The sequence below is a fragment of the Scyliorhinus torazame genome, chromosome 3, assembly GCF_047496885.1.
Source record: "Scyliorhinus torazame isolate Kashiwa2021f chromosome 3, sScyTor2.1, whole genome shotgun sequence".
NCBI classification, from domain to species: domain Eukaryota; kingdom Metazoa; phylum Chordata; class Chondrichthyes; order Carcharhiniformes; family Scyliorhinidae; genus Scyliorhinus; species Scyliorhinus torazame.
This window is the reverse complement of record NC_092709.1, coordinates 154,167,733-154,181,907: the sequence shown is the minus strand read 5'-3', so window position 1 is coordinate 154,181,907 and position 14,175 is coordinate 154,167,733. Positions and strand designations below refer to the sequence as shown.

The window sequence follows — 14,175 nt, the reverse complement described above, 5'->3', positions numbered from 1 at the left end:
CCTCCTCCTCCATGTGGTGCCAAGTCCGCAAGGACATGTCACAAGTGACGCACCGTCCTCTTGTTGAGGCGGAGCCTCCTGCGGCCGACACCGTCTGTTAACTGTTCAAAGGGCCTGCAGCGCCTGTACAGCTTGGGCCGTTGCCGGCCACACTATCTGGGTTTCTCCCTGGCCTAATGGATGGCTGGGTCGTCAAGGTGTGGGGCGCGGCCATGCACGTGGGCCGCCGCCTCGAGTCTCTGTCAACGCTGCCGCCGCCGTCTTCTCTGACGTCTGGCTGCCTGCACCACCAGGGTAGCTTCTGCGGAGTCCAAGATATCACTCATCTCGTGTAATATTTGTAAGGAATTGGAGAGGATGAGAGACAGACACCCCGGGTGACCCTCCAGTCCCCCGTGGCTCCTGCCCCCGTTCTCCCCCCTCACATGCCCTGCCATCCCTCAAAAAAATGTTAGGAATGTAACTTGTGTGCAGCTGATGGAAGTTCACAGTCTTTGTTTAGAACCTGCAGTTTCTAAGTCGCAAAGAAATGATTAGTTAAACAAAATGAGAACACTGAGGTCCATCATTAGTAACTGCTTTCAACTTCCAGGATATAGATGAGGTAGGCCTAATAGCTCAATTACTTTGCTGAAACACTGTCATTTCCAGGAGAACGTTTAAACAAGACTTACATTGTCAGCACTAACCAAGCAGCTGACACTCTGCAATGGACAGAATGCATCGAACTGTCCATAGTACTGTCCAGTAGTGGAGTTCCAAATCACATACTGCTTCTGTTCATATGTCAACACATAGGCTGTTGGACCCTGAAAATAAATGAATGCAATATTTTATCGTGAAAAACATTGGGCGGGATTCTCCACTCCCGCGCCAAAGTGCCCACGCCGGAGTGAAAACCGGAGTGTTTCGCTCCAGCGTGAACGCCGTTGAGGTTCACGACGGCGCGAAACGGCCCCGATCCCGACCGATTCAGGCCCCGACAATGGGCGAGGATCGGGGCCGCGTCATCTACACGCGCCAGGCCTTGTCGCCGCGTAAAGGCGGCGCCGCATAGGTGATGCGGCCGGTGCCGCATAACTGGCGTCACCCGCGCATGCGGGTCCTCTGTCCTCTCGGAGTCCGCCCCGCAAGAAGATGGCGGATGGATCTTGCGGGGCCACGGAAGGAAGGAGGTCCTCCTTCAGAGAGGATGGCCCGACGATCGGTGGGCACCGATCGCGGGCCATCCCACATTTGAGGTACCCCCCGGTGCAGGTTCCCTCTCCCCCCCTCCCCGCAGGCCGCCCCCACAGCGTTCCCGCGCTGTTCCCGATGGCAGCGACCAGGTGTGGACGGCACCGGGGGGAACCCGCCGTTTTGGCCTGGCCGCTCGGCCCATCCGGGCCTGAGAATAGCGGGGGGGTGCCGGAGAATCGCCATTTTGGGTGTCTCCGGCGATTCTCCGGCCTGCGGAACTCGACGGGGCTGTTCCCGCCGCTTGGGAGAATCGCGGGAGGGCGGCGGACCGGCGTCTCGGGAAATTTTGGCGGCCCAGGCGATTCTCCCAACCGGCGCGGGAGTGGAGAATCTCGCCCACTATACTGACTGATGGAAGGATTACAAGACAATGACTAAGGATTTAATCAATATGAGAAAGTAAATAAAAGGTAACTATTGTTCCAAGGCCAGTGCATGTAGTAACGAGTGTGATTCAGACTTTCTGGGCGCAATTCTCCCATCGGGAGACTAAGTCCCGACGCCGGAGTGAAAACCGGAGTGTTTCACTCCGGCGTCGGAGGCCGCTCCCAGCCCCCTATTCTCCCACCCCCGGGGGGGGCTTGGAGCGGCGGCGTGTCATTTACGCGCACCAGGCCTTGGCGCCGCGTAAAAGCGGCGCCACGTAAATGACGTCACCCGCGCCTGCGCGGTTGCCGTCCTCCCCGAGGCCGCCCCGCAAGAAGATGTTGGATGGATCTTGCTGGGCAGTGGAGGAAAGGAGGTCCTACTTCAGAGAGGCCGACCCGCCGATCGGTGGGCAACGATCGTGGTCCAGACCCCTTTTGAGCCCCCCCCCGGTGCAGAAACCCCCCCTCCCCGCCCCACAGTGTTCCCGTCGGTAGCGACCAAATGTGGACGGCGCCGGTGGGAACATGTCATGTTGGACAGGCCGCTCGGCCCATACTGGCCGGAGAATCGCCGCTCGGCTGTGACAAATGGCGAGCGGCGATTCTCCGAGCGGCCAGCCGCGTTTCTCGCCGCGCCGGTTTGGGGGGGGGGGGGTTGGGAGAATCGCGTGCTGGTGCCGGGGTGGCGCGGCGGGACTCGCGCGGCTCCCCGGCGATTCTCCCACCCGGCGTGGGGGGGGGGGGGAGAATTCCGCCCACGATGTGCAATGGCTTCCTATGCCCCTGCTCACATACATGTCATAGCAATTGTCATTAGATAACACAAACCAGAGTTTTAGTCAGTTCCTGCACCCCCTCTGTCTCTCCACCTGAGCTTATGTAATGACATGGGTGGAAAATCAAACCTAGATTTTTTTTCTGGTTAGTTGACTCCACGTGGTGCATTTACCAACTGGGACATATGGTGAAAAACAGCGATGGGAGTATAAGAACAAGAGCAGACCATTCAGCCCCTCAAGCTCATTCTGCCATTTAATTAGATCATGGCTCATTTTCATCTACCCTCTTCCATAACTTTCATTCCCTTACCCAATCCGAAAAAATTCAATTCTTAAATATTCAAGTGACTGAACTTCAACTGTCTCTGAAGGGAAAGGGTTCCAGATTTCCATGAATCGTTATGGGATAAAGAGTTTCATGATTGGTCTAGCTCTAAATGCATGGCTGTGCCCCCTTGTTCTGGACTCCCTCATCAGAGGAGGTAGTTTCCCTCCATCTACCACATCAAGTCCTTTAATCATCTTCAACACTTCAATTAATTACCTCTTACTCCTCTCCTCTAATTGACCTTATAGTATGAAATGAAAGCAATCATCACTTCTTGAGAAAGGTTGATGTGACTGAAGAATTAATCTCCCGATGGAAACTCTGCAAACCTGCTAACTTAGAACATGCGGCCTCTCACCTCAGGAATGGCGGTTCCTATCATTAGCCAAGCTTTCTTCCCCATTGCTAGGAAGTAGTTACAGAGCAGGACTGCATGTTCCTCTTCATCACCTGCTAGCAAGTTCAGGAATTGCTGCATTGAAGGTAAGATAAAAAGAAAAGCACTGATTGATTTTTAAAATCTATATAATCACTTTAGTAACCACAATCACGATAGTATCTCAAAGCATAAAGGACTAGTCAGCTGCATAGTGTTATCTAAGAAGACTAACCTTTTTCACAAACACTGGTGACAGCTAGATTGTCTTCAAACATACCATTGAGATTTTTTAACATAAAAAGATGCTAATACTTGGGAAAGGCAAAAGATCAAACAAAAAGATTCTATTGCACACAATAGCCTTTTACGAGGACAATCACTGTTGCAGATATTGAGGTATTATAGGTTAGGGGATATGTGTATTGAAGTCACACAAAAGTACTGTATCACAAAGTAGAATATTGTAGTATCAATAAAAGTCCTTTGAACTAAGGGTGCTCAGAATATTAATGACACACAAACATAATCATAGATCATACAGCATCTGCTTGATGTCTGCAGCGGTCATAACTTGGGAAGATCCTTGTGCAGGATTTCATTATTTTGTGAGTGAGGGAGTTTTGATGCTGAAGGATGGAATGTTTCCTTTTGTAACACCCACTGTTAAAATCACGTACTCCCAGATTAAAATAGAGGCATGTGTGGAGTAAATGTTCTCCCTTCTCTCTTTGGGTCATGGCACTCAACCTCAAAAAAAAGCCCCAACCACACCTGTGTGACATTTTTAGATCTGTTTGGTCTTTTAATCAGATTCCTATTTAGTGCTAAATTAAGGTGCAGGATTTACTGAGTCATGGTGAATGAAATACAGTTTAACTTTACATTGTAAGAAACTTGAATGGAGGTTTTGCCCTCCCAATCTGACACAACTCAGATAGCCATGTGATGAGGGTTAGAATTGGAAACTACAGCCTTTATACATTTACAAGCTGGAGAGATGTACATTGCAGGCCAATCAGCAACCACACTTCAGCCTGTTCCTATGGCTGGAATTTTCCAGTCCCCCCCCCCACCCCGATGTTGTTTTTTGTCATGGAGGAGTAGCTCGCCATTCATTTGCCACCAGCGAGATCTTTTGGTCCCACCAAAGTCTACGGTGCTGTGCATATTACCTGTCCCATGGCCGGGGAACCAGCAACAGGTGTTGACTTTGGCAGCACCGGAAGGTCCCACCGGCAGGGAGGGACGGAAAATGCTATCCTATATATAGGAGCATAGATGAATTTCAAATGAATGCTGATCGCTTGAATATAATTGATATACAATTAACAGTGAACATTCAAAGTGCAATCTCATTTATGAAAAGCAGTTTTGTGTGCAACTCAATAATTTAGGAGACTACTGAATAGGCTAAAGGGGTGAAGTGTGAAAATCCTCTACGAGACCATATGACACCAATAGCATCAACACCAGTATAATTGCAGCCTTATGCCCGGGGTAGTCTATCTGTCATTTTCTCCAACAGCACAATGTAACTGCTCATTATAATCTGAAAAGAATAGCTGAGAGTGCAACATACCAGAGCAGGGGGAATGTATCCCCGCTGATACTGGCTGTTCCTCAGCAATTTCAGGTTCCAAGCCTTAATTGGCTGGAGGCTGGACTCCTGCCCCTCACTCAAGAGGAAGTGCCACCTCCGAGAGATGCCAGCCAATCTCACTAGTCCCTGCCGGGCCGGAAGCCATATTGGATAGGGCTGGAACTAAGTACCCAGGGCCTATGTACTGGAATTCCAGGAAATGGTACGTTTTGGGGGTCTCAGGGCGAACAGGGTAGGGGATACCTGGGGAGGGGAGTGGACAGTGGGGGATTGGGGTGGTGGCGGAGATGTCAGGGTGGGATGGAAATCCTATGGTTACTGGGCCTTAGGGAGGGGGGGGGGGGACACCTGACGTTAAAAGGGGGCTGCTGATGGAGGCACCCTCCCCGCTTCACGCCGGAGGCCTGAACCTGATTATTTTTGGCTCTCGCCTCCCCATATATCGGAAACTACTCCTGCCAGCCTAAACATTGAGGCAGGGCAGGCAAATGACCCTTAAGTGGTCAATAGTTGATCTCTTAAGGCCTCAATTGGGAAAGGGCTGGCCAGCAGAGGTCTTGCCCGTCCCAGTGTATAATTGCACTGCGGTCAGAGCGGGCGGGAACCAAACAGGAAGCCCAGCCAAGGAATTTTACACTCATTCCCCACCAACATACCCATCAGCAGGGCAACATAACATTCTGGCCCAGATGTGGGGCAACAAGAATATACAATGACTTACATCTGAAGTGCACCATAAGTCACAGATTCCAGCAAATGAAATACTGTCTGGAAGGAAGGGCATCAGAGAAACGTAACGAGCCACCAGCTCCTATAACACACACAGATAAAATCAAGAAATGTTCATTTACAAGTTGTCTGTTAGGAATAATCTAAATATCCATACGTTGACACAAATGTTTCAACTGGAATAAACTAGCATCAAGATCGCATCATTAGTGGACATAAAACGAGATATGACTGATGAACGTTTTTATGTATAGTTCACGGAGCACAATGGTTTAGTTTGAAAATGGGTCAAACTACCTCATCGTAACCTTTCATTTTAAATTAAAGTATTTCAAAGCAATCAAACAAATTTTAGAATTTCCCAAAGGTTACCACATATTTCTGCCATTGTGACACATGTGGAGGAGGAATGCAATGGATGGAAACAAACTGCATTGACGTTTTCACTGCTTGCTTCATTCATCTTCTTTCATGGATCAGTAACTCTAAGTGCTGTAACCACAATGTTTATAAACGTCAACCATGTCAAAGAGAGTTAACTACATTCCAATCAACCATTTTATGCTTGAGTGATTTTGAAGTGTTGAGCTGGAAATTGACAACACTTAACTCTCTTTGAAGTGGTTGATGTTTGTAAACATTGTGGTTACAGAACATGGAGTTTAAGGGAGATGAATGAAGTAAGGCTAGCACCCGTGTGTGTGGAAGCTGTCAATCGCAGCCCACCAGAAGAAATTAATGAATAGCTTGCAGCTAAAGGATCTGAGGAGTTTAAACACAGGTCAATACTTTTCTCTTTCCAGGAATGGACATATGGTGCTTCCTCTGTCTGAGAAAGCAAATGTATGCCCAGGTGAGTGTTACAAAAGTAGCTTTTTTCACTGCCCCTGTCGGGACTTCTCTCTAGCTTCCAGACAGAGGTCTCTTCTCTGGTGTGTCTGTGGGGAGTTCCTTTAGTTAGGGGGTCCCTTTGTTCAGGGAGTCTCTGTAGGAGGTTGCTTTATTTCGGGGATCTCTGTCGGGAGTTCCCTTTAGTTAGGGAGGTCTTTGAGGGGGTTCCTTTATTCAGGGGGTCTCTGTGGTGGGTTCCTTTATTCAGGGGGTCTCTGTGGTGGGTTCCTTTATTCAGGGGGTCTCTGTGTGGGGGTTCCTTTAGTTAGTGGATCTGTGTAGACGGGGTTCCTCTACCCATCAAGTGTCAGGAGATCCCCCATACAGGGGGTCTCTGGGGGGGCCCTATCAAGGGGGTCTCTGGGGGGGCTCCTCCATCCAGGGGGTTCCTGGGGAGGATTTCTCCTATCCATAGGGTCTCTGGGGGGATGCCCCAATCCAGGGAGTCTCGGGGGGGTGGGCAGAACGGGTCACCCCCATGCTTGGAGTAAGGGGTGGGCCCAGAAAATCAGGTCATGGGAAAATGAATCACGATGCAAGGTGATTCAACTGATTTATTCAACTAAACCCTTAATCCTTGGCTTAATCCTCAATTAAAGCATTAATCTTTCTCGCCCTGCCTGTTCTCCTGGTACAGCCTTTATCACAACTTCCTTAAGTCCAATGGACACAGATTTGAAACATTATGGCAGTCAACCGGTTTATCCATGTGCCATCAAATCTGGCTGGACCACATAAACCACAATCGAGTCCTGCCTTCATCTATTAAAAGTGCTCATTATTCCAAGAGATCAGGGGCGAGATTATCCGACCCCCCGCCGGGTCGGAGAATCGCCGGGGGCTGGCGTGAATCCCGCCCCCGCCGGTTGCCGAAGTCTCCGGCACCGGATATTTGGCGGGGGCGGGAATCGCGGCACGCCGGTTGGCGGGCCCCCCCGCTCGATTCTCCGGCCCGGATGGGCCGAAGACCCGCCGCTAAAATGCCTGTCCCGCCAGCGTAAATTAAATCACCTACCTTACCGGCGGGCTCCGGGGTCCTGGGGGACGCGGGGTGATCTGGCCCCGAGGGGTGCCCCCACGGTGGCTCCCTCCAATGCGCATGCGTGGGAATGCTGTCAGCGGCCGCTGACGCTCCCGCGCATGCGCCGCCCGGAGATGTCATTTCCGCGCCACCTGCCGGGGCACCAAAGGCCTTTCCCGCCAGCTGGCGGGGCGGAAATTCGTCCGGCGCCGACCTAGCCCCTCAAGGTTGGGGCTCGGCCCCCAAAGATGCGGAGGATTCCGCACCTTTGGGGCGGCGCGATCCCCATCTGATTTGCGCCGTTTTGGGCGCCAGTCGGCGGACATCGCGCTGTTTCCGGAGAATTTCGCCCCTGGAGTCCAAAGATAACCACTGGCTTCTTTTCTCTCCTGCAAATCATCTTCATAAACCCATCTCCCCTGTTTCCAATGGTTTACCTCAAACAATAAGTGCACGGAGCACAGGAACTTCTTTATCGCTATCATCCAAATAACGGCCTCTGACACCTCCCTCGTTTCCACCAGCCCATCGGTCAATCCTCCCCCAAAGTTCCTTTTGACCTAACCATGAACTTGCACCTTTCTCTGGTTTGTAGTGGCACTGTGCTTTTAAAAAGAAAGTATCATGGAATAATGGACATAATATTTTCACAAAATGCAGTCCAGAAAGTCAGGTGACTTCTGTTTATGGTTTCCAGATAACAATGGATTTTTGCTGAGTCACGGTGCATCGGGAGCCCTTCACAAAAGCTGGATGGGTCTCAATTCCGGGATTCCCATCTCCAGTTCCGGGATCTCTGATTGTCAGGAGTGCCTTTAGCGGGCGTGATCTGTCGGCTGTGCGACACAGTCAGTGGATGCCTGGAGAAGCCTCCCGCAGGCTTCCCAAAAGCCAGCACACCTTGTAAGACCTATCCAGACCTTCAGAGTCGTGGCAATCAAGATTCCACTCACAATAGGCACGACCAAGCCTAGTGCACCTAGACCGATTTTAAACCTACTTAAGTATGCTCACCCGGGATCTACTGGTCTCCCGGCATCTAACAGCCTCCCCAGGGAGGCCCCAGCCAGATGCCATTCACTACTGGTCCACACAAACGTGTACCGGGGGAATGCCAGCTTGGGGGGGGGGGGGCTGCGCCATCGGAGGCCCTTGAGTGGTCAGGAGCAGGACAGGGTGACCCCCTGGCACTCCCTCTGGAGTGGGCACCTTAGCACTCCCAGGCTGGCACCTTGGCTCTGCCACCCTGGCATTGCCAAGATGTCTGGGTGGCACGTCAAAGCTGGCTGGAGCACAGCCAGCCTAGATGCCAGGGTGGAACTGCCAAAGGTCAAGGCCTGGGGGAGCCATGCCCATAAAAGGAGGGTGGTGGAGATATGAAGGGTGGGGAGTATGAAGGGGCCTCTGCAAGGTTGGGGGGTATGAAGGACTGGGTTGTTCCTGGAAGGGGTGACCCAAAAAGGGGTGTGAGTAGGCTTGAAAAGGGGAAGCCCTCAGCGAACCAATAGCGGGGTGTTATCACTTGGGGGGGGGGGGGGGGCGGTGGTTAAGGCCCATGTGTGCGGGGGGGGGGGGGGTGACATTGCTTTATAAATAAAGTTAATAATCAGGTTTTCATTGCTTTTCTCTGTGCAGAGAACCTTTTAGAAACAAACTGAAAGACACTTCATGTCAGACTAAAATCCTATGTCAAACTGAAACTACAGACTGACTTGGCTCCTCCCTTTAATTAGATCATCTGTAAGCAAAGCATAAGGAATTCTTCTGTTCCCTCTCATAAGATGTCCCATGACCTGTTTAACCTGAACCACATACAATGGCCAGAATTCTCCGGTCATTGCCATTCACTTTTCCCGCCAGCAGTGCACCACCGCCTGCGGGGTTACTGGCAGCGTGTGGTGCTTACAATGGGAAATAACATTGACAAGCGGCGGGAAGATAGAATCTAACCACTAACGAATGGCGTGGGGCTGAAATACCCGTGGCTGCCGGACTGGCAAATAATGCACAGTAGCAAGTGGGTAGCACTGCTCCACGGTCCCAGGTTCGATTCTGCACGTTGAGTCTGCATGTTCTCCCTCTGTCTGCATGGGTTTCCTCCGGGTGCTCTGGCTTCCTCCCACAAGTCCCGAAAGACGTGCTGTTAGGTCATTTGGACATTCTCAATTCTCCCTCTGTATACCCGAACAGGCACCAGAATGTGGTGATTAGGGGTTTTTCCACAGTAAACATTGTTATTATTATTTCATTAATAATCTATACTCTAGGGACCTCAGAATCCAAACAATATTCATCAGCTATCTGTAAACAAATAAATGCTTTTCAAATTTATCAGAAGAATACTCTCCCTGCAAAATCAAGGATTACCTCACTCTGATGACATCTTAATCACAGCTTTAGCAGACATACAGGCAGTATTTATCTTGCCCAGGTTTTTTAATAACACTGCAGCAGCAAATATAAAATATAACAATTTCTTACATTCATCGCGTCCTAATCCTTCCCAATTTTCATGGGGATTGGGCCAGTTTTCAATGAGTCATAGTTCACAGCACCTCTTGGGTGTTTTGAACCATGGGGCGTTATTTTCCGGCCTTGTTGCACTCTCGCCCAAGCATAACGAGGCCGGTGAATAGCGGGAGAGGCCAAAAATGAGATCTGCAGTGGACATCAAACAGTTTGTGATGCAACCGCCTCGCTCCCCTAGGCAAAATCGGGATCTCGCCGTAGCGTGGCGAGAAACCAATTATCACCACTTAAGCCCCATTTCCATACAATTAACTAGAGCCACCCCATATCCAACGGCCTTCCATCATTCAGCGGCCTCCCCAGCAAGTGCTCATGCTGACGCCGATTAGTAATCCTTTCGAAAAACGTGAACCAGGCGGACGGGCTTCTGTGGGAAGCCGAGGAGGTGTGTGGCCATCTTTGCTCACAGGCATAGAGACGGGGGAGGTTAGATTTGTCACCACAGTGCTCACCGGGGGATGGGGAACCCTTGGCTGGGGGTGCGGTATCCTCCGCAGGGTGGGGCCGCTTTGGGGGTTGGGGCGGCGCTGGGGAGAAACCGGGTGGGGGGGGGGGGGCAACTGCTTGCGGCATGACTCACGCTAACCCTGGATCATGTTTAACCATTCCTGGCACAACACTTATCCCTGCCCACCGGCCCCACTGACCACCCGTAACCCCCACTGACTGTTGAGGCCTCCGGGGCGTGGCTAAAGGCTGTTGCTGATCGGGAATTGGCAATCGTGGTTAAGTGAGCATTGCGGAAGAAAGTGACAGAGGCATCACAATGGGTTGTGCAAAAAGGAGTTTAATGTGCTGTACAATACCCTACTCCCAGTGGTGCCACCCCCAGCCCCCCTTCCCACCCCCTACTTACCCCCTCCCCCAGTGATCTGCAACATGCCTGACCCTTCTAGCTTTACCAGTATGTCTTGGAGTTTCTCCAGGATGCACATGAGGTGGAGGTTGCCAGCTGCCTTCCTCATCCTGTGGCCTTCGGTGCTCCTGGTGGGAGTCCTCTGGAGGCCGAAGGTCCCCGGCTCACTTGTCGGCAGCACATGCATAGCTGTGCCGCCCTGTCCCGTGTGACCTCGAGACACAGCCTCACAAGGGGTGGGATTCGGGAGAGCAGGTGGCCACTCCATGGGTTGGATCTGGATTGGCACCCTGCAGCTGCTCGGTGCCCATAGGGCCCTGGGGTCCACCTTGGGATTGAGGGACAGCTGGTTTGAGCCCCGGCTGCCCCTACATCATCAGGCTTTGCCAGCCCCGGCGGTTCCCTATAGTCTGCACCATAGTGTCGACGCCCTTGCCGATGCTCCTCGGTGACTGGGAAATGCTCTGCAGTGCCTCAGGCATGCCCACCTGAGACTGGGGCAAGCTCCCCAGCACCTTGGCCATTCCCGTCGGCGAGCAGGACATGTCCCGCAGATCATCAAGGTCAGCCTGGTACTAGGTTACATCCCCAGTGAGGCAGTCATTCTGCCGATGTTCTCAGTCATGGCCGTCACCAACTGCGCGATGCCTTGGACACCTTCACTCATGGTGCTGATGTCGTGCACCAGGTTTTCCACTGCGGTCGCCACCCTAGCAGTGTTGGCCTCAGTGCCACACATTGCCAGCATCACCACCTGCGCCTATAGCCTCTGGGATTCTTCCAAGGAGCTATGGATCTGCTGGAGCGATGCTATCATCTCCATCAGCTCCGGATAGCCCACTTGCATGGACATGGGGTCAGTGAGAGGGATGGGCCAGTCAGTAAGGCAATCAGTACTCAGGTTTAGCAGGTCCTCCAGGTGCAGCCCGGTGGTTCCTCACCTCTGTGGCGTCTGCCAGCCTCCGTGTTGGTGACCGCCCTGTCCTCGGCCACACCAGTTACCCCCAGGGCATGCTCCTCGAAGGAGGTGAGGATTATGATGTCCGACACCCCTCTGCCAGTCTGGGCCCTCTCCCGCCAATTGTGGGAGGGCTTTTCCTGAGATGAGACAGAGAGGGCATCGTTAGCCACACACGTGGTTCACTGTGGTGGGTGAGGGGGTTTAAAGGTGGGGTTGGGGGTCGCCTAGGGGTTGGTGCCTACTCACTTGTGCTGCCCGGTGTAGGTCATTGTCCTTCTTCCAGCACTGAAGATCAGACCTCCTGGTCACACTCCCTGAGCTGATGGCTGCCGCCACCACATCCCAGGTAGAACTGGCTGCCTTGTGGCTCACACTCCGGGTCCCCCTGGGGCACAGGACATCCCTCCTGGCCTCCACCACATCCAGGAGCCTCCCTAGGTCAGTGACCCTGAATCTTGGGGCTGGTCTACTCGGTGCCATCGTTGCCAGCTGGCTGGGTTGGCTGAGCAAGTGCAGCTTAAGTGCTGGTCGACCTTGTTAGCGGGGGGCTGGCAAGAACGGTCCCGGAGAATCAGCTGGCGAGCCTTCATTTGCGGTGAGAAGTCTGTGAGGCCTTGTTAAGTGGAGCTAATGTTGAATTATGTTGCCAGCGTCGCTGGGCTGAGCATCGGGAAGCACGCGGCAATTCCTGCTCGTTACCACACTAAGAGGTTTTTTCGGATAATCGAGCCCATGGTCTCATGAGAGAACCTATTGAAATGCAAGTTCAAAGGGTCTTCCACATGTCCCCCATACCAAGGTACTTCCCCGTCACACACCCCTATGGTCCTTTATGCCCCCATGCCAAGATATGCACCCCAAACAACCCAATGCCCCCCTCATGTGCTCCAAGGAAATACCAAGGTATTTCCTCTTACTCACCTTATGACCCTCATGCCAAGGTCTGCCCCCCAAACATCCCCTGTGGCTCCTCAGACCCCCATCTCAAAGTATGCCCCACAAACAATCCTCTTGGCATCTCATACCCCCCATACCAAGCTATGGAACTCCCATGCCCACTCATCCACTGATTATAAGCAATAAACCATAGTGACAGTGGAATATGTAAAAAAAAGCTTTAAAGAAAAATAGTCATTCATTCATTACTTTGCGTTGCAGCAGGCCAATTAGTCAAACTTCTAGACCCTTTAAAGTATCCACAATAGAAACTATGAGCACCTGGTGCCTCTTTATCTTGTGTAAATACACATTGTGAAATTGCCAGCTTGATCAGAGAGCCAGAGCTATCAAACAAGCAGTGTTTTCTCTGAGGCTTATGTGTTTTAGTACGCTAATGGATGTCTGGGGTCTTAGCCAAGAATACATAATGAAGCTTGGCCTCATTGCTCTCCAATTATCAAGACTGAAAACAAAGACAAAAATGCATCGGTTACAAATGGGGATGTGGGTGCAAACTATCACAAGGCTTAGATAATGAGAATCCCGCCGGCAAGATTTCGCTTTCTGATTTTCCACACCCCTCGCCAGTGATGTAATGAAGTTTCAATAAATTAACATATAATTGAAGAGCTTCCCCACAGCATGTCCCCCCCCACATTAGAAATAATCCACTCGTCGGCAAAGTTTACAATTGCTTCTACAAAATATTAACCAGATGAAGGAAATCTGCTGATGCGCACAGTACATATAGCCCCCAGTGGGAAGAGGGGCATTCCCTGGCAGTACCCTGACACCGCCCCCCCCCCCCAGCACTGTGCCAGGGGCGTCTTGGGGGCACCATTGGAGGTGGGAGGGGGGCTTCCCCTTATCCGTTGCGGTGGGGGGGGGGGGGGTTGCACTTGTGTGTGTTGGGAGGGGAGCTTCCCTTTATCTGTTGGGGTGGGATGAAGATTTGCCCTTGTGCGTGTTGGTGGGGGGTTTCCCTTATCTATGGGGAAGGGTTTTGCTTATCTATGGTGAGGGGGGGGGGAATGTATTATTTATTTTTAAACCCCAGATCAGGGCGCCCATTAAGAAAAGCGGCCTGATCTCTGTAGAGCTGGCCCCACCCCGCCAGCCTGATGGCATGGGCCACACCAGGAGATTTCCTCTGCACAGAATGCTGTAAAATGAGGTGAGAAAAGCTGGTTGTGCAGTCTACGAGCTGCATGCCAGTTTTCTCACCTCCGCCTGCACTCTGTGCAAATAATGGAAAATTCCACCCATGGCTTCCAGACCAGGGAACTCCACTATGTGGACATTGCTGCTCTAGTTGCCCAAATAGAAACTCAGCTACAAAGTTTAATGGACTGTCTCTCCCATGTCTGTAACTTGTTTTCTCAACATCAAGAAAACATTGCTCCTGGGGCAAATTGTTGTATCTCTATTCATGATCACATGACATAACACCATCTGGAAGTTCTTAGCAAATTCTGCTATTTTGGATCAATTGTGACAGATAATATGTCCCTAGATGCAGAGCTCAATATACACATTGGTAAAGCAGTTGACTCTCA

At 51.6% G+C, this 14,175-nt stretch overlaps 1 protein-coding gene across 2 annotated transcripts in view; it reads right to left on the bottom strand.

Moving 5' to 3' along the window:
* The window catches only part of cc2d2a (coiled-coil and C2 domain containing 2A), a 294,925-nt gene that overhangs the window by 22,816 nt on the left and 257,934 nt on the right, over positions 1 to 14,175 (bottom strand). For both annotated transcript variants that reach the window (XM_072496404.1, XM_072496406.1), the window contains 3 exons: positions 5,415 to 5,504; positions 3,073 to 3,186; positions 675 to 809 (listed from right to left, as the gene is read on the bottom strand). In XM_072496404.1, coding sequence (XP_072352505.1) covers positions 675 to 809; positions 3,073 to 3,186; positions 5,415 to 5,504 — 339 coding nt within the window. The remainder of the gene's footprint in view (positions 1 to 674; positions 810 to 3,072; positions 3,187 to 5,414; positions 5,505 to 14,175) is intronic.